This window comes from Symphalangus syndactylus, chromosome 1 (genome assembly GCF_028878055.3).
Source record: "Symphalangus syndactylus isolate Jambi chromosome 1, NHGRI_mSymSyn1-v2.1_pri, whole genome shotgun sequence".
NCBI lineage: Eukaryota > Metazoa > Chordata > Mammalia > Primates > Hylobatidae > Symphalangus > Symphalangus syndactylus.
The window spans coordinates 110,231,627-110,252,565 of NC_072423.2; the positions used below are offsets into that span (position 1 = coordinate 110,231,627).

General features: G+C 43.7%; 2 protein-coding genes across 8 annotated transcripts in view; one reads left to right on the forward strand and one right to left on the reverse strand.

Moving 5' to 3' along the window:
- The window catches only part of DOCK3 (dedicator of cytokinesis 3), a 677,098-nt gene extending 664,854 nt beyond the window's left edge, over positions 1–12,244 (reverse strand). For 4 of the 7 annotated variants that reach the window (XM_055275641.2, XM_055275654.2, XM_055275664.2 and 1 more), the window contains exon 1: positions 11,870–12,229. In XM_055275641.2, the coding sequence (XP_055131616.1) occupies positions 11,870–11,906 (37 nt within the window). In that variant the 5' untranslated portion in view covers positions 11,907–12,229. Of the gene's footprint in view, positions 1–11,869 lie in introns of all 7 variants that reach the window. The other 3 variants (XM_055275643.2, XM_055275636.2, XM_055275673.2) reach the window with 2 other exon arrangements.
- LOC134736609 (uncharacterized) lies at positions 12,059–18,566 on the forward strand. The gene is made up of 2 exons (XM_063638989.1): positions 12,059–12,698; positions 15,571–18,566. Exons 1-2 carry the CDS (start codon positions 12,059–12,061, stop codon positions 15,684–15,686), a joined length of 756 nt encoding a protein of 251 aa, XP_063495059.1. The 3' UTR covers positions 15,687–18,566.
- The last annotated feature ends 2,373 nt before the right edge of the window (positions 18,567–20,939 follow it).

Consider the following 20,939-nt stretch of genomic DNA (forward strand, 5'->3'; position numbering starts at 1 on the left):
CACTGCAACCTCCACCTCCCAGGTTCAAGCAATTCCCCTGCCTCACCCTCCCAAGTAGCTGGGACTACATGCACGCACCACCACACCCAGCTGATTTTTTATATATTTTGGTAGAGATGGGGATTCACCTTGTTGGCCAGGCTGGTCTCGAACGCCTGACCTCAAGTGATCCACCCACCTCAGCTTCCCAAAGTGCTGGGATTACAAGCATGAGCCACCAGGACCTGCCTTTTTTGTTTTTTGAGATGGAGTCTTGCTCTGTTGTCCAGGCTGGAGTAAAGTGGCGCAATCCTGGCTCACTGCAGCCTCCACCTCCCAGGTTCAAACAATTCTCCTGCCTCAGCCTCCCCAGTAGCTGGGACTATAGGTGCATGCCACCACGCCCAGCTAATTTTTGTATTTTTAGTAGAGATGGGGTTTCACCATGTTGGCCAGGCTGGTCTCAAACTCCTGACCTCAGGTGATCCACCTGCCTCAGCCTCCCAAAGTGCTGAGATTATAGGTGTGAACCACCATGCTCGGCGAGCAGAGATTTTAAAAGAGACTGAGCCAGGGCCTTCTTTCTCCCAGCTGCTGCATGATCACGTATCTCAGCTTTCAAATGAGTCTGAGCATTACTTCCCAACCACAAAAGACCCCCAAACTGGGAAAGAATAGATCCACGACCCATCTGTGAATAAACCAGGTGAGCTGACTTTGTGCATGCTAGAAGAGGATCAACTGCTTGAGATCACAAGTGACAATAGCCTTAAAAATATGTTTGCGACAACTTCAAATCTCCATACATTCTGGATTAAAGTCAAGGCGGAATATCCTGAGATTGCCACAAAAGCACTGAAAAGCCTACTTCCATTTCCAACATCCTATTTTTGTGCAGCAGAGTTTTCTGCAGTGATGGCAACCAAAGCGAGATTAAGGCATTGACTGGACATAAGCAACACACTTCTGGTGTCACTGTCTTCCGTTACCCCCAGATGGGACCATCTAGTTGCAGGAAAACAAGTTCAGGGCTCCCATTGATTCTACATCATGGTGAGTTGTATAATTATTTCATTATATATTACAATGTAATAAAAATAGAAATAAAGTACACAATAAATGTAACGCACTTGAATCATCCTGAAACCACTCCCTCATCCTGTCCATGGAACAACTACCTTCCACAAAACCAGTCCCTGGAGTCAAAAAGGTTGGAGACTGCTGTATAAAGGATTAATATCCAAAAAATATAAAGAACTCCTACAACTCAACAACAAAAAACCAAATAACTCAATTAGAAAATGGGCAAGGCTTTGGAGACACCACTGCCCCCCAAAGCTCCCTGCCACCAGCCATGGTCAACCCCACCATGTTCTAGGCCATGGACAGACCTTGAGCCACGTCTCCCTTGAGCTGTTTGCAGACAAAGTTCCAAAGACAGCAGAAAACTTTCATGCTCTAACCACTGGAGAAAAAGGATTTGATAATAAGGGTTCCAGTTTTCATATAATTATTCCAGGGTTTTTGTGTCAGGATGGTGACTTAACACGCCATAATGGTGTGGCAAGTCCAGCTACAAGGAGATCTAATGAGAACTTCATCCTGAAGCATACACTCACTGGAACTAGCAATTTTCCTATAGATATCAATGAGGAAGAAACAAATATCCCTGTATTAACACCATAACCCTCATAATCACTTGTTTGTATTAATAATGTCAAATCACTAGAAACTCAGTTAAACAATTGATACTCAAGAAGCAGAACTGGTAGTAGGGGACCTTTTACTTTTGTCATGCTTGAGGATTTATTCCTCTCAAGCATGTATCAATTTTGAAATTTTTCAAAATCCAAGTCTGTGGAGGAAATAATGCCCTACTATAACAAAAATGCAGAAAACAAGTACCCTCACTGTCCTGGAGGACAATCTGGCAACAGTTAATTTCAAACAACCAACTGCTCAAAAGTAGGAAAGTAAAGGATAGTATATCTGTATTACAGAATGGCAGTCTTAAAAGAGTGAAGAATCCAGACATAAGAACATGTTCAAAGTATAATAGACTTAAAATAAAAGTAAATTATAAGACAATATAAGCAGTACGGTTCCAAATTTATTTTAAATGCCTACTTAAATGTATATACAAAAAAAACCTAAAAAGATATGACAATATGTTGAAAGGGGTTGTCTGGGTAATGAAAATAAGACATCACCTTTATGTTCTTTTTTGTATGTTTTTCTGTATTTAGTGACATTTCTGTAATGATATATATGTTATGTAATGAGAAGGAAATGTTGCATAGGAAAATAAAAAGCTCAAATGTATTCAAGATATTGAATTCACAATATAGAAAAGACTAGATATGTCATATTTTAGAAAAAAAATCTAACAGAAATAGACAAAATCTCTTCTTGGTGCTCATAAAGGTTTAACCTTGAGTCCTCTGGAAAAGTCACTCATCCAAAACACAGCATTCCCCGAAGATGTCAAATAAAAGAAGTATTGTTGGGATAAGTTCAAACTGCATCCCAATTACCTGCTGTAAGATTTCTGGATCACTGTTGTGATGACTGTGAAACTGTAGGTGAGAGAGAGGGATTCATACTGGAATCCTAAGGCTCCCACTCAAAATCTGTCATCTGAACTCAGCCATAGGCACTAAGCCTCTCTAACAGGCTCGAGAAAGAGAAAGGCCAAGAGAAAAAAAGTATACTCATGATGTCACAAATTTCTAACAATCAAATATTATTAGGTTTATAGCCTGCCTTTTAAAATACCATCAGGATTAATAAAACAAAATAAAATTCTTCACTAGGTTGGACTCTTAATTAAGCATTCACCAGTCACTCACTATGAACTAGGTCCTGACGATACAAACATGAAGACAAAGTTCCTTATCCTCAAGAAACTCAGTCCCTGAGGAAGAGATGAAATTAAGCATGATCTAAAAGGATAAATGCCATACTAGAGGTTGGTACCAACTGCAGTAGAAGCAGCAATGCTTATTTGTATCAGGCAGAGTAGGGAAAGGCATAAAAAAGAGATGACATTTGAGCTTTTTCAGTTAACATTCCCCAAGCAGAGAAAGGGAATCATGGGATTCCAATGATATAACAACACCCTGAGTAAAGCAATAAAGGTAGGAATATTATAGTCCTGTCTGGAAAAGGGTGAGTTGTCCAGCATATCTAGAGTATAGAAAATGTGGAGAGAGACCCGGCACGGTGGCTCACGCCTGTAATCCCAACACTTCGGGAGGTCAAGGCAGGCAAATCACTTGAGGTCAGGAGTTCAAGATCAGCCAAGAGGAGACAGGAGATGGGAGAGGGGAGAGGGAGTGGGGGGGTGGGGGAGAGGAGAGCAGGGAGGGGAGGGGAGAGAAAATGTGGAGAGAATGTCAGAAACAAAACTCTGAGAAAAGTTTAGTGCCACCCTTCCTCCTGTACAGGAAGATGAAAATGAAGTTAACATCTTTTCAATGCTGATATTTCTTTCTCACTCCCCGTGCTTTAGTAAGTCCACACAGACTTTTTAGCAGCATCTTTCCCCCTTGTTAAAACACCATAGCCATGAACTAAGGCTAAGGAGCCCATCCTAACCCCAAACATTTTCAAGTTCACAAAGGTGGTACAGCTGGCGCTATCATAAAATGTTCATACAGATAATCTGCATTCAAATCACAACACTGCAAACACTACTTGTTTATACACTAGACATAATTTCCCTCTAGGACAATAAAATTTTCTTCCTCTCCTGTCCAATATTTTTATTAGCCACTTGGAAAAACATAGAAGACAGGCTTATCAACTGCATAAAGGTTCAAAGAAAATATAGTAATATCTTGGATTACAAACTTCAGCTTCAAAAAGATTTGACAGGTTGTACTCATGAGCCAAATACAGTGTTAATGTTAACAGAAATATAAAATATTTTTAAATGAAACTAAAATTTTACATTTCTGTTTAATATCAATCACACAAGTTCAGGATGGAGGGGATATAGCTTTACTTCAGTTCATATGAAATAAAACCTAGAGTTGTTATAAATTCAGTATGAGCAATTAGTGTGAAATGGCAGCTCAGAAGTCTCCGAAAATCAGTCTTTATACCACATTAACAAAAATGTCCAATTCAGTGTTACAAATATGTGTGTAAAACCTTCTGCACGCCTGGTTCTGAGGTGTGTCTGCCAAGAATGCAACGATAGACAAGGCACGGTGGCTCACGCCTGTAATCCCAACACTTTGGGAGGATCACGGAGTCTTACTCTGTCACCCAGGCTGGAGTGCAATGGCGTGATCTCAGCTCACTACAACCTCCGCCTCCCAGGTTCTAGCGATTCTCCTGCCTCAGCCTCCCAAGTAGCTGGGATTACAGGCATGTGCCACCACGCCCAGCTAATTTTTGTATTTTTAGTAGAGGCAGGGTTTCACTATGTTGACCAGGCTGGTCTCGAACTCCTGACCTCAAGTGATCCACCCACCTAGGCCTCCCAAAGTGCTGGAAATACCGACATGAGCCACTGTGCCTGGCCCAAGATAAGAATTTTAAATATATTTTTTATTGTAGGTCATGGTCAAAAGTTGGAAAGACATTAGTCTAATGAAGAGGATAAAGTAAATATACCACTATAAAGTACAAAGTATAACAGGATTTAACAGAATAAAATATATCTGGTTGGAGAAAGAGGGGGTAGGGCCAAGAATCTAGGAAAGGATTTATAGAGATAAGAATATATGAGAGAAGTCTTGGCAGGCTGGAAATAATTTAAGAAATGAAGATGTGGGGGAAAGGCATTCTATGTAGAAGGAACAATATGAACAAAGACATGATGCAGCAAATAAGTGTTTAATGGTCCTGGGACATGGCGGCACTAGTTATAAGTTAAGTACAAACAGAAGAACCTGGGGAAAGTTCAGTTTGGCTAAAGTGTAAAGTATTAACAAGTCAGTGGATGAGGCTGAACATGCGAATTTGAACCATAACATGAAAGTGCTGGATACATGATAAACAATGAATGCTAGCTGTTCCAATTAGTCTTAGCTCTGGGGCCTTAAACCATATTATCTCTAAGATTTCTTAGAGTTCTAAAGTTTATGACTTACTGAAGAGCTATGATGCAAGTTATTTATATAAAGGCACAGAACAAGGACTTATAAGAAACTACAGGGAGTCATTATTCTACTCAATAAGGAAGAATGTTCTCATTACAGCTAACAATAAAATGGGCTGTCCCAAAAAGTGGTGAGGGCATTGGCAATAGATACGTTTGAATATAGGCCAAATACATATCTGTTGAAGGTATGGTACTAAATCAGTATTATCAAGTTCTGTGTTTATCACACTCTAATTCTTCTATCATGTTGGTTCTCACTTATTAGCAAGAGCTCATGAATGAGTTCCGAAGGGAGAGGGTGAATCATATTAAAGTAGGAGGATGGGATTTTATTCCACTGTAGATAAGCAGGAAAATGGGAAGCTTCTGAATGACATTTCCCAACATAGCAATTATCTTTACTAGAGTATCCTAAGGTGTGATATAGCAAATCAACTGCAAGTACTTAGCTAAAATAATTTGGTGATGTATAAAAAAAAAATTAAGGTTTTAAGAGCCTTTATGTGAAAAAAATACTTGCTTCTCCATGCAAAAGCTGTCAAAAGGGGGTATGCAAAACACTTAAATGCATAATCATAAACAGGTTTGGCTTGTTCATTACAATAAAAGCATAACATTGGAATTAAAATCCTAATATAGCATACCCAACAATGCTTACATGTTGGGAATAATTTCAGATCATTCTTAAAGAATAAAGACACAAAAATTTTAAAAAACTCAAAATACAAACTATTAAAAATTAAAATTTAGCACCAATGTAAAAAAATGCTATGAAGGTAAAGTACTTTCAACCTCAATGACCATTCTTTTGAGACTGTTCTGCTTCAGAATGCATCTAATACTACACAGAAATAGGTGCCATGTTTACAATTTAGCTTAATGTTTCTAAATCATATTCTAATACTGCATGATAAAATGAACTAGAAATCTGAGTCTACTGAATAGACTTAAGATCATTAAAAACTTAAACATAAAACCCAAAACCATAAAACTACTAAAAGAAAACATAGGGAAAATGCTTCAGGACATTCGTCTAGGCAAAGATTTTATGACTAAGACCTCAAAAGCACAGGTGACAAAAACAAAAATAGACAAACGAGGCTACATTAAACTAAAAGCTTCTGCACAGCAAAGGAAACAAGCAGAGTAAAGAGACAACCTACAGAATGGGAGAAAATATTTGCAAACTATTTATCTGATAAGGGACTACTATACAGAATATACAAGGAACTCAACAGCAAAACCAAATAATCCCATTAAAAAGTAGGCAACACGCTGGGCACAGTGGCTCATACCTGTAAACCCGCCACTCCCCAGGAGGGAGGGTCTCTTGAGGCCAGGAGCTCAACACCAGCCTGAGCAAAATGGCAAGACCCAGTCTCTATAAAAAAAAATTAAAAATTAGTTGGGCATGGTGGCATGGACCTGTTGTCCTAGCTACTGGAGAGGATGGCTTGAGCCCAGGAGTTCAAGGTTACTGTGAGCTATGATCATGCCATAGCACACAAGCCTGGGTGACATAGCAAGACCCCATCTTAAAAAAAAAAAAAAAAAAAAAAAAAAAGCAGGGCGCAGGGGCTCATGCCTGTAATCCTAGCACATTGAGAGGTCAAGACGGGCAGATCACTTGAGGTCAGGAGCTCGAGACCAGCCTGGCCAATATGGTGAAACCCCATCTCTACTAAAAATAGAAAAGAATTATCCAGGCGTGGCTGCGCACACCTGTAATCCCAGCTACTCGGAAGGCTGAGACAAAAGAATCTCTTGAACCCAGGAAGTGAAGGTTGCAGTGAGCCGAGATCACACCATTGCACTCCAGCCTGGGCATCACAGCAAGACTCTGTCTAAAAAAAAAAAAAAAGAAAAGAAAAGAAAAAAAAGTCCAACACAGAAATAAAATTCCTTAAATATAACTATCCAATTTAACTTGAAAACTGTAGAGTATGTCTCATCTTCCAAGCCAGAGTCATATACTACTGACAAATTCCTTTCAGAGGACACAGTGTAATAACACAATCTGTGGCTGAGCATCTCAAAGTCCTAGGTTCAAATCTCTCAGCACTTACTATCTAATGTATCTTAGATCAGTTACTTAATTTCTCTAGCTAAAGCTTCTTTCTCATCTGTTTAAAAAAGGGGGCAGAGGCAGTGATACAGTATAAAGCTCAAGTCAATCATGAATGAGGAAGTTCCCCACAAACACTAAACAAGACATCAAGCACATCCTCACTTTTCAGAACAAAATAAAGTCATAGGTATATGAAATCTTTCCTACCTCTAGTGGATGATGTCTTTACCTCTAAAGGGGTATTGGGGCCCTTCCAGAGGTTGCAAAGGTTGGGCTTCCCTCACTGAATAAATAACTAAAGAGCACACTGTCTTCAGACTATTTCGGTGAGTTCTAGTCCATTTACCAACAAATTCACTCAAATTTTTTGAACACTAATTCTTTCACATCTGGTTTCAAGGATCTATTACCTCCCCACCTTCAGATTCTTTTCCTGCACCACAGGATCTTTACAAGTTTCTTTTAAGGACTCAGGATTTGTTTGTTTGTTTGTTTAAGTGCTTTTCTTCCCTATCTGGGGAAACCTAACTAAAAGGAAGTTAGGTAAAAATGCATAAAATATGCATTATTTTTTAAATAGGAAAAAATAAATATAACATTACAAAACTAAAATGTAAGGTCTTCAGATTGGTAATAAGAAAAATTTTTCATGTTCTACTAAAAGGGATTTAGAAAAAATAAGCAATAAATGCCCTAAATTATTTAAAAATTTGCCTTAGCTAGGCACAGCGGCTCACAGGTATAATCCCAGTGACTCGGGAGGCTGAGGTGGGAGGATAGCTTGAAGCCAGCAGTTTGAGACAAGCCTGGGCAACATAGCAAGACCATGTCACTAAAAAAAAATTTTTTTAATTAAAATTTAAAAATTAGACAGGCAAGGCTGGGCGCGGTGGCTCGGGCCTGTAATCCCAGCACTTCGGGAGGCCGAGGCGAGCGGATCACGAGGTCAGGAGATTGAGGCCATCCTGGCTAACATGGTGAAACCTTGTCTCTACTAAAAATACAAAAACAAAATTAGCCAGGCATGGTGGCGGGCGCCTGTAGTCCCAGCTACTTGGGAGGCTGAGGCAGGAGAATGGCATGAACCCGGGAGGCGGAGCCTGCAGTGAGCCGAGATCACGCCACTGCACTCCAGCCTGGGTGACAGAGCGAGACTCCGTCTCAAAAAAGGAAAAAAAAAAATTAGACAGGCAAGGTGGTAAACAACTGTAGTCCCAGTTACTTGGGAGACTGCTGCGGGGGGATCGCTTGAGCCCAGGAGTTCAAGGCTGCAGTGAGCTATGATCATGCCAGTGTACTCCAGCCTGGATGATAAGAGCAGGACCCCATCTCTCAAAAAAAAAAAAAACATTGCCTTCATGACATTCATGACAGCAGCAGAATAAACAAGATGACCTTCTGAAGCAGCTTCCACTTCTAAGACGTCAAACTAATACCTATGTACTCAAACCTTTACCACTTTTCTATTCAAGGAGTGTAATTACAAACATTCTTGTTTTAAAAATTGTTAGTGTTTGCTGCTCCTGCTGTTGCTCCTGTTAGAGGGTGAGAAAAGTATTTTCTTGGTTTTTGTATTCTATATTTGGTACTCTGGGTACAGTCAGTATAGGGAAAGACAGGTGTTTCACAAAAATAGCTGGATTTTTCTCACCTAATACACTTTAGAGCAGGAAGCTTCTTGGAAAGGTAGAATAAAGAATGGAAGGATGCAGGATTTTCCAAGCATTCATGGCAACAGAAAGGAAAGCAGAGATTCTCTAAGAGGGAAAGGGACATAAGACGTCAAAACATGGGCGAACGGGTACAGTAAAGAACAGTACCTTACAGTACCAGAGAAAGAAAGCAAGACAGTCAAGTATTTCACAAAATGCTGCCCACTGCCAAGAAGAAAATTAAGGAAAATATACAATCGTTGAAGGACAAAAAAAAAATTAACAACCTTTGGGATCTAGTTTCTTTATCTGTGTAATAACGATAACATTACGACTACTCTGGGAATCGACATGGGGTTACCTAAGTGAGAGTCCCGGGCACACTGACAGGCCTATCACTGACCCTCAGAAAAGGATAATGTCCTCCACACTGCCTAAAGTCACTCACAGAATATTACAATGGAAAGGGGAGCTCAGTCATCACCTCATCCTAAATGAATAAACCAAACAATTCAGTCATGTTATAACCTGTAAAGAATTCCTATATTATAAAAAATTTAGTAAGATATTACTACAGGATCTCAAAGCCTTACCAATGTCAAATACAAATGAACAGCTGCAGTGGAAAAAACCCTTTGTACTGCTGCAACAGGGGACTCCTTCCCTCACTAACATCAGGGCAAAAGGAGGCCCTCGAGGCCCTCCTCCACAAATTTCTCCAAATTGGTAGGAAGTAAGTGTAAGGGGTTTCCCTCCTTGCAATGTGATTATAGGTTGACAAACAGAGACAGAAATCTGTGCTCCAAGTTAGTCATAAAAATCAAAGCTGAAACTCAAACATTTTCTCACAGGAAAATGATAATGGTTGTATTTTCAAGCTAGCCCTCATAGCAATTAAATGATGCAGCAAAAATGCCATTTTAATTGACTATTTTTCTCATAAGTATAATGTATAAGCTACTTTATAAAGTGGATTTTATGAAAAGGTCTAGAAGTGTAGCCCTAACATCCTTACGAAAAAAAATGTGTCCTGAGTTTTAAACAATTTACACAAAAACTTTTAGATCATAACTAAGGCAGGGACAGTAGAAGACTGTGAGATAAATAGAGAGTTGCTTGGTTTGGTAGAAAAGGCATCTAAGTTATGCTAAACCACAGCTGCTATGAAAATGTCTTCAGTGTAACTGTCTCTCTCATTTAGCAAGCATTTAAGCTCTGCCCTGAGCCCAATGCTGTGGCCCTCCAAAGGGAATAACAATTTTTCTAAAGCTAAACACACAGTCCTAGGAATGCAAGAATTTCGTTGCATCTTGCTGGGTAAATCACACACCAAATCCTAGTGCTTTGAGATTCACATGTACCTATCTTGATTACCTTGCATTGGCTCTGTCTCAGAACTAACACACTTAGTGTTATTAGTCTAAATACTAAGGGAAAAGAAGAAACTATTAAGCATTCAGCATGTTCTCATTTCACTTTCACAATCCTGTAAGATAGGTAAACATTATCCCCAATTTATACATTAAGAAAATGATGTTAAATGATGTTAAATTACTTGCCCACACCACCAGTAAAGAGAAGCTAGGACTCTGAATTCCACTTTGTCCACTATTCAAGGGCTCCTCCCTCCACCCCCCCACCCCCGCCAAAAAACGGCTCCTCTCCCCTCCAAAAAAATCAATCATGGGGCGCCACTGGAGAGTTGACCACTCACATCAATTATTTGTTATTCTAGTTCAGCAGTTCTGGGAGCGAGTTATGGAGAAGATAAACCACCAACTCCTCATTTCACAGAATCAACTCAGTATTCAGGGAATACTCTAAGAGAAGGGGTAAAATGTCCCTAGAGGTGAATACTAGCTCTTTGCATCATTTCTCAATTCCTTCTCAATAGAGACTCTAGGACCGGAGCTCCCTGTATCACCTCCATCCTAACATAGCTAATTGTTTCAGAAAGTTACCTTTTAAAACAAGATTTTCTACCAGAATAGAAGACCTCTCTGCCGGTCCTCGAATTTAAATAAATTCAATTTTCACACGATAACCTGCCTGACAGCATTCCAAAACATTCGTTACCACTGCAGTTTCAAGTTATTTTGTAGTGAATTGTGAACTAAATCTTGATTAAATTGCAGTAAAGATGGGAAACAAAAATCCATGTTTAGACAGGTTTCCTATCTAAAATTTTCCATTACGAGCTTAGGAAAAACAAAACCTGTACACTCAGCATTTTAAATCTGTTTCTAACTGAACAAGATGATAGGTGATGCAATGAGGCTTAACTCTATCATGTAATTGCCACAAAACGCTAACATTGTAAAACATTCAATACTTTAAATTACTGAATATTCTCTTTAAAGAAGTTGAATATTGTAAGAATTATTTAGCTTCTGGAGTTTAACACTTACAACATTAAAAAAACGGTTTCTAAGAGGAATAAGGTCTCATCTGAAAACAGTGTTTAAAAAAAAAACCGTGTAAACATTGATACATGTCCCAAAACATTTCCCATTGTAAGGTATTATTTCTAATACTAAAGGCAAAACAAATTAAAACAGATCAAACATTTGCAGTCAAATGTCCAAATTTTTGAACTGGGAAAATGATGTCAACGTTTTTCATCCGTTTTCTTGTAAGGTTCCAGACCAAAAATAAACAGCCATCGGGCTCATCAATTCAGGTGCGGAAACTCATTAAAATCGAGCTTTTGGAGCGGAGAAAACATATTCCCAGAATTTGGTTTCTCGGGTAAAATTGCCCCGTGGCCCACACCAGAAACCTCGGGCAACTGCCCGGGCCTTGCCCACCCCTCCCGCGGGCCGCACCTGCCAAGGCCGCACCGCCAGCGCCCCCTGCCGCCCTCTCTGCACAGAGACTCGCGCCCACCCCCGCACCCGCACCCGCACCCGCACCTGCCCCTACCCCGCGCTCGCCCCGCGCCGAGGCCGCACAGCCTGCGGGCAGGGGCGGGGGCACGAGGATGCGAATCCAGGCGGGGCCGGGAACTGGGCGCGCCCCCCAGAACCCCCGCCACGGCCAGGCCTGAGCCTCACCTACCTACGCCGTATTTCTCCTCCTCCGTGGGGGTCCACATGGCCGTGCCGGGCGCGGCCCCGCGGGCGCGGCGACCGGGCGACAACGCGGCGGGGACGGCCGCGGGCCCGGCTGTGGCGCACCGCGAGTCGAGGCGGGGACGGTCAGGCGGCGCGGGGCAGTGGGCGGCGCATCCCTCACAGGCCGTCCGGGATGCCGCCGCCACCCCCGCCACGTCTGGACCGCGAGGCTCCGCGGGTGGCCCAGCAGCCCCTGGAGGCGCGGGCGAAGGCTCGCCACCTGTCCGTCACCGCTGCTCCCGTGCCGCCGCTTGCTTCCTCACAGCTCCGCCGCCCGGCTCCCGGCGCCGCCGCGGCTCGGCTCGCCCCAGCGGGCTCGCAGGACGCCCGCGCATGCGCCACTCCCTGCCGCGCAGGGGCTCGCGCTGCCCGGGCTCGCGCCGTCCCGAGCCCGCGCGCGAATCCACGCGCCGCTGCTGCGCGCCAGCGGAGGGAAATCCGCGAGAAGCGATTGGACTGCCCGGCCCCGGACCGGCTTCTAGAATCGCTGGTCTGGGGCCCTCAGCTGCAGCAGACTCCGGAGGGGGCGAAGCCGGTCAGGTGGGCGACTCCCTCTACCCGGACTCCCCACTCGCTTCCGCTTCCAGTGCCTCCTGCCTGCGCCCCGAGATGGCCACAGGCCTCCTGGTCGGAGATGGGAGATCCAGAAAAGGAGGAGACGACACCATTTTCAGACCCATCCCAGTGTCACCCACAATGCTGTCGGAAAGGTCCCCGGAGCCACCTTGTGCATTCCCAGGGCCCGCAGGATGGAGTCGCCACGAGGGAACCAGGTGGGGTGCACTCGTGCCCCTCTCTCCTGGATCCCCTCTGGGCTGAGGCCGCTGACACCTCCTGGGTTCTTGCTTCTCTGAGATGGCCTGAGTGGTGAATGTTTGGGGCCAGAACAATCACAGCCGCCTTGCTAGTAAGGAAGCACTTCACTGGGCCCTTCGGGTTCCTACCCAGGACACGGCATCTGCTGCTCCTGGGTGTCTGCCTCCCTTGGAGCCCTAAGAACTGGCTCCTACCGGAAACTTTCCTCCTCTCTCTCCTCCCTAAGAATCCATTCATTCTGATGCCTGTAAATGTCACCTTGTGACCCCCAAGTCAACCACTTACCAAAGACCAGGAACTGCAGGACTTCTCCTTTCCACCTACATTTGGACCACATGCTCTAATCCCAGCAGATTTGCCCATCTCTGTCACTAGTATTGCTAAGTCAAAACCCTAGTGTCATTCTTCACTAGCACTCTCAGACACCCCCACTCTTCAAAGCCCAGCTCGGCCCCTCACCTCCAGGAAACCTACCCTGACCCATAGTCTCCTTTCCTTCTTTGTCTGGAATTGGAGCTATGTTCGGTTTGTCTTATTTCCTTTATAAGACTGTCAGCTCCCAGAAGGCAAGCTCCAGGCTAAAATCATCTTTCTAACCCCTCACCACCAACCCAGCACCTGGTGTATAGTTGTTGCATGGGAAGCCAGACTAATACAAGAATATCTTGTAATCAACAGATCTTGATTCTTCCTTCAAAGTGTCATGATTGGTAACTCCTCCCAGGCCTGACTGTGCTCCCCTGGGTTATGGTCACCCTTTCCCACCTTCCGATCCTCAGGCTCCTCCCCTCACTAATCATAGCTGCCCGCTCCCGCCCAGAAAATGTCTGTTCTGTGAATGATAGAATTTCTCAATAGCCAGATACACTTCTTTTTAGGGGTAGCAGGGGTGTCCAAGAACATAACGAAAGAGCTAACTGTTCCGAGAAGATAGACTCCTCCCCAGTGGCCACCATGGAAGTATACTATGGAATGAAGCCACATTCTTACAAAACTCTCCAGGGAGCTATTCAACAAGTGGGGCTGAGCTATGCAGGCCTTCGGAGAACAACCTTAAAACTCTAATTTCATCCTCTAAGTTCACTCCCTTGTCTGCTGTATGTGATGACAGTCACAGAGCCTAAGGGCCAGTTTTTCCAAAGTTTATACTCTTGTTCCCAGTCTGAATCCATCTTAGAATATGGCTTAACCAGATGAAGAAAATTCTCCATGATTGCACACACCTCAGCTCCAGGGTGGAAGGGCATTAAACCCAACCAGGGAAGGGAAAAGAAAGGACCAAAGTGAGAAGGAAGGGACTCAGTAAGCCTGGACTCCTACACTCTTGCTGTTTGTATAAATTTAGATTGTTTTTGTGAGTTGAAGCAAAAGGGCATAGCACACATTGGCCTTCAGCAGGACCATGCACCTGCTCTCTTATCCCCCTAGCATCTGCTCTGATCCTTTCCTTCCTCAGGCTCCCAGTCCACTCAACACACCACACACACACACTCTCCCAGCATATGAGCTGCCTTCCAGCTTGCCTCTGAAAATCAAGACTCTTAGCACAGTAACCTCCCATCCACTCCAACCGCTCTTCTTTGTGTTCTCGCCACCACCAGGCTCACTGCCTGCTACTTCTCAGGATCCCCAACTATCATTGTCCCGTCTCCCATTTTCACCCTGACCTGCTCCACAGACTCCTGCGGTCCCAGGAAGACCTGCTTGTTGGTACCCTCATCCCCCCATTCCCTCTCTCTTCCTCCTCTCTCCATCTGACTACAAAGGAGAATCATCCATTCCAAATCCTTTTATTTCAATTTAATTCATTTGATTCTCAGCACCCGAAGGTCTGCGTTCTGACCCTGTCACCTCCTGAAAACTACTTTCCCAGAATTGCCCAGGGCCATCCCAACTTCAGACCATTGCCTGGTTCTGGCTGGGCTTTTGCCTAGAGTGTCCCTCAGCTTGGGTCCTCTACTCTTGAAACCCACACATCTGCATCAAGCTCCATGAGCTGTCTCAGGGCCACTTTCCTGAGGAAGGCTTCCCCAATTGCGCTCAGTTCAGCTGGATTTTTCGCACCCATTTTGTCCTTTCCTGTAGCACTTACTCATTCCACCCTTCTCCAAGAGATCAAATGGGTCTGCTTCTCACATTGGCAAACATCTGTTTTTTTTCTTCAGTGACAAGGATTGTTCTTCAATTATTTTTACCTTACACAGAGACTAACATAGTGCCTACCACCTAACATGAATTTAACATACACTCTTGGGTGAATAATCTCCCTGTATGTTTTCTGAAACCATAATGAAATAGGTTGGAAGAGAGAACTGAGATATTTACCTCAGCAAGTCACAAATCTGCAAACTCAGAAACTCTAATTAATTAAATTTCTTTGTTATGGACATAGTGGTTTTAATTAAAAATTCATTGCAATGTCTTATTGAGTAGCTATATAAAAGATAAACATGATAGAGCAATTTAAGAAACAAAATATGCAAACAGTTTGACTTATCATGTCACTGTTACTTTTGGGTTTAACTCATTACCTTAGATGATAAATTGCAACTCAATGAGCAAGGAAGGCATCAAGTTTTCTGCAGGAAATTCGTTAAGACTGGTGGCTGTTAAAAATAGCCGATAACCAAACAAATTTTATAAATAATTTACAAGAAATGCAGACAGTGTTATCTTTTTCTCTTAGAGTTAAAGTTGATCAATAATTTTTTGTCATGAGCCAACTCTATAATGGTAAATCCCCCATCACCTTTGGTGAATGATACTGGCCCTCTACAAAGCTCGATGAGATACACTTCATATCTTCTCTCCTTGTTTTCTGCTGCCTAGAGAATCACACAGCAGCATTTAAGGAGCCAGCCAGTCTGATGACTCAGCTCATAAAACAATGTGTGGCCACAAAGATGATGTTTATCCATGAGCATTCTGGAGGCTCTTGCTACTGAAGTCGGCAAGCAGTGGGTAAGTGGCACACGATGCTCATTCTCAAGAGTTTCTGGCAGCAGTGCCAACACAGCACTCACTTCCCTCTCTCAGCAGTTGATTTCTTCTGATGCTGTGTCCAAGCAGAATGGTAGAAAAAAACTTCAGAGAAATGCAGTGGGTATAGAGGCAAATCCAAAGTGCAGGTGATAGTGGTGACATTCTGCCTTCTCTTGATCAGAAGGTGTCAGCAGCTGGAGCTTATCCCCATATGAACCCCAGGGTCAGGTAAATGGAAGGCTTAAGAACACGTTACCCAACTTACCTCTGCCCTTCTGGGTTCCTCAAGGAGTGGGTCTGCTGTGGTTAGTAAAACATCTGCAGAGCTAGTTTTCTTCATGGCAGAGAGACGCGCAAGCTAGTCTCACTTCACCACCACCTCTTATTTACCCCAAAGCAACACCTTTTAGGAAGCCTCCTTTCAGGAGGCAGCTTTGGAATAAGGGGCAAATTCAAAGTAAGTTAACACAAAGGCTGGACACAGTGGCTCACACCTGTAATCTCAGCACTGTGGGAGGCTGAGACGGGCAGATGACTTGGGACCAGAAGTTCAAGACCAGCCTGGCCAACATGGTGAAACCCCGTCTCTACTAAAAATACAAAAATTAGCCAGTCATGGTGGTATGCACCTGGAATCCCAGCTACTTAGGAGGCTGAGACAGGAAAATCACTTGAACCCAGGAAGCAGAGGTTGCAGTGAGCTGAGATTGCTCCACTGCACTCAAGCCTGGGTGACAAAGTGAGAACGTGTCTGAAATAAAAAAAAAGATAAAGTTAACACAGAGATGGCTGACACAGTTAGAGCCCTTTCAAGTGAAGAGACCTAAAGTGCCTAAGAATATATTAGTATTTTGCTTTAAGTTTTGTTGCTTCTGAATATATTTTCAGTAGGGAGGGGATAGGGAAGAGTGTGACAGGAAGACAGATTAAGCAGTACAATATTTCATTATTTTCCCGAAAATGACAAACTTTAACCATCTGTTCCTATTTTATCAACCCATTCAAAATATTATTAATATGTGGATTTCTTTCAGTTAGCCAAGGTCTTCAAATGAGAAATGGCCAAAGCTCCCCTGACTGTAATTCCTGGAGACTGATGTGGCACTTCTGGATGGGCACTAATGAACAAGCTCCACCATGAGAAGCACCCCCAGATGTTTCCAGATGTGTCAGAGAATTCCCAGCACTTGCTTGCTGCCCACTTGACTTTGAGCTACCTCAAGACAGCACCATGCTATATTCTTTTTTATTTTTAGTGCCTAGCACGCAGCATCTGACACATAGTAGGTGCTCAGTAAATATTGTTTTAATTAATACATTAGTAAATGAGTGCTTTTAATGTTTTCCAGAAATTTATGTTTTTGTTCCAATAGGGTTTTTGTTTGCTTGTTTATTTTCTGTCTAGGAAAAAGGGCGGAGATAGAATCAAAAACAAGATACCCCTTGGAAGGAAGGGCAAATAGAAACTTGGCATTACCTAGTTCTCTTTTCCCTTGGGGGGAAATAATTATGTCCTTAAATTTCTGCACTAAGTCACCAAGGAGGGCTTGAAATTAAAAACCTTGGAGAGTAATTAGCAACAAAACGTTCTGATGTCAAGAAGCACATTTTATGGGATCGTATTTGTAATATTAATTGGGCCTCTGCATAGCCAAATGGTGAAATTATTGCTATAATACAAATAGGCCCAAAAGAGAAAAACAGCCCAAAATAGCACAGATATTCTCAGTCAGGACAGAGGTAATTTCTCTACACATAAAAAGCCACCAATTGAATGCCTTCACCAACTCACTTGAGTTAAATGAGTTAAAAAACAAAAGCTTGTTGTGTAGTGTAGCACCACCTACCCCATCTCTGAAATGCTGTGGGACTGGGGCTGGGAAAAGAACGGAGACTTTATCCCCACCAGCTTTTCATACTTTCTATCTTGAAGTGTAAAACATTTGAATCATTTATTTACCAAAAATTTATTGAGCACCTATTATGGGCCAGGTCCAGAGCAAAAAAAAAAACAGGGAGCCACTGCACCCAGCCTCTCTTCATGGAGTTTAGCATCTTGTTGGGAGAAGAGACATTGAACCAATAATCACACAAGCAAATATCTAATGAGAGACACAAGGACAGGTGCAGTGGCTCACGCCTGTAAATCTCAGCACTTTGGGAGGCTGAGGCGAGCAGATCACTTGAGGCCAAGAGGTCAAGACCAGCCTGGCCAACATGGTGAAACCCTGTCTCTACTAAAAATACAAAAATTAGCCAAGTGTGGTGGTGGGCACCTGTAGTCCCAGCTACTCGGGAGACTGAAGCAGTAGAATCACTTGAACCTGGGAGACAGAGGCAGAGGAGACAGTGAGCAAAGACTGCACCACCACTGCACTCCAGCGTGGGTGACAGAGCAAAACACCAAAAAAAAAAAAAACACGAAGAGAGATACAAGTACTAGGAAAGAAGAGAAAGAGAAAGGGTACATGTACAGAGGGAGCCTCAGCCAGGGATTCTGACCTAGTTTGCAAATAGGGAAGACTTCCTGGAGGAAATTATATTTAAACTGGAGGCTGACAATACATACAAATTAGCCAAGTAAAGAAGAGAAAAGTGTTCTAGACAAAGGGAGCAGCATTTAGGGGAGGTGAATCTGGTGAAGAAGGAGCTTAACGTATCCAAGGAATGGAAAGGCCAGTGTGACCAGGACGTGATGTGTGAGTGAGCAAGTGGGGAGTGGGGAGAAATGTGGGGACTAGAGTGGGAGATAGGGGCAGCCGTTGGGGCCTTGCCACGTCCCATGACATTAGGGAACCAACCATTGACAGACCTTGGGTCAGAAGCAGAGATAAGAGACATGAATAAGAACATGATCTCCCCTCAAGGAGATCCTGGGCTTGTTGAGGGAACAGCCTAGGAAAAGGCCTATCCTCTTGAGTCCTGGGCTCAAAGGCACCACTGCACATTCACCAATTCTCTGAGCACCAACAAAGTCTGTGCAGAAGCATCTAGGACCACTGCTCACACAGGACCACTCCAGGCTTCTTTCTCCTCGAGTCAATCTTTCCTTTATTCTCAAGATGGCACACCTGTGTCCAGGCTCCAGCACTCATCTCCCGGGTTTGGAGGGGAAGCACAGCTCACCTCCCTACACAGCCCACTCTCCAGGTTCTGTGACCCACTGCTTTAGCTGTGGTCTCAACACCTTGCTTGTCCCTCACACCCCTGCCCATGCTAAGGGTCCAGGGAAAGAATATTGCCAGGGGCACCAACAAGCAATTGGCCCTGAATCTGATCAAGGATTACTGCTAATCTCTTCCTTGAGAAACATTTAATAGAGGATGCCAAAAAAGAGAAATCTTTAGAGAATTCTCTCACAAGATCACACCTTAGGACTTGTACTCAGAACATGCAGGGCCCTGACCCAGGAAGCAGCAGGAATAGTACTCACTCTGTCACCACTGAGGAAGAGCAACTCTAAGAAATGGGGACTATTCTGTTCTCCAATTAGCATTGAGAGTGATGGATCAGAATTTATAATATGCAGTTATGAATTATGGAACAATCAGAGAAGTGATCCTGATTCAGAAACCTGCCATTCCAGGAGCCATGGCAATTTTTCATGAGAACTCAGCATGGGGTGGCCCCTGCCAAAACCTCACTTGCACCCAGCATGTCCCAGCCCCAGTCTGTCACTCCAGCCCATTGACAGCCTCAGGCTTTTTCAAGTTTCAGGTGACCTAGCAACAGGGAATAGAACTTGAGAGCTCTGGAGTCAGAGCTGGGTTCACATCCAGCTCCAGATAGATACTTCCTAGCTGGGTGACCCCAGGCAAGTAGCTTAATCCCTCTGAACCCAGTTTCTTCCTGTCAGGTGGGAATCAGAATGGCTTCTACATCAGGGATGCTTCTGAGGATAATGCCTGCAAAGTTCTCAACACAGAGCCTGGCACAAGGTAAATGTTCACGAAACTTTGGAACCTTGCTCCCCTCCTACCAGCTCAAATTGCTTCCCAGAAATGCTGGGTCTCCTTGCATTTGTGGAATCTGCTTCTCCTCCAAGCTAGCCTGCGAGAGCTGGTTTGGTCACCCCTGTGCAGCTGGGCTGGCCTTCTGCGTCTGCCTCTTACCAGCCAGCACTTAACTCAGCGTGAGCCTCTTCTCTCTATTTAACACCAAAAGGAATTGATTTCCCTAAGCTATTTCCATGATGCAGCACCCCTGAGAACTACATATTGCATCAGTTCTCCTCCATGACCATCAAACCCCCTGCTCACAGCCACTCTCCCTAGAGCCACAGGGTCCTCAGCTGCCAAGGCATAGATCTGTTTCATTTTGCACTTGCTTAAAGGTCAAACATGAATTTCTCCCCGTTATTGTACTGTGTCTTATCACACAGACTCTCTGTTTCATGGATTAGTCATAGTCTTGCTATCAAATTAAATATTCCTCAGTAGTTATTTTTAGATAAATCTTTTTCTAATTCTACACGGCACAATGATGCGTGTGCACCCACAGCTCTGGAATCCAGGCATTACTAGGTGGGTTCCAAATTGTATGAGGGTTCACATTCCTCCAGAAAGCAACAGCCAGTGGAGCAGTGGAGTTTGTAACCTGGCTCTGTCCATGGACTCTTCTGTCCAGCCCAAAATAATTAATCCCCATGCCTTGGATAATCCAATCACTTATCATCAGTCCAGTAAAAGCCCAAAGGAGGCTCGTGACACAATTGTGAGTTAAGCAAAACATGTCTATGCCATCCCAACCTCTTGTTTGACTCTCTCCTTGATCTTAGTACAGAGGCACCAAAGGCAATTGTGCCTTCCTGCCCTGCACCCCCATGGAAGACTGCCCTCGGGAAAGGCCCTGCCACCCTCCTGACTGAGACCTGAGTGAATGATACTGGTTATATCCCTGCCTGCTCCCATGGTTCTGCCTGCACACTCAGACCAGCGTCCATAGGGAAATGAGGTCCTCAGAACAGCATTTTAGACTTAACTGGGGTGAGTGTGCATGGAGAAGGAAGGGCTTGCTAAGAGGGAGTCCTCTTCACCTGCTCCAAGGCACTTTGAAGATAAGAAGCTGTACATACCTTGGGCTTTAAGGACCTCATATAGTTGGTCCAGCATAGTTGAAGCAACAAAACCCATAGTAACTCTATTTTTTTTTTTTTTCCGAGACGGAGTCTAGCTCTGTCGCCCAGGCTGGAGTGCAGTGGCGCAATCTTGGCTCAC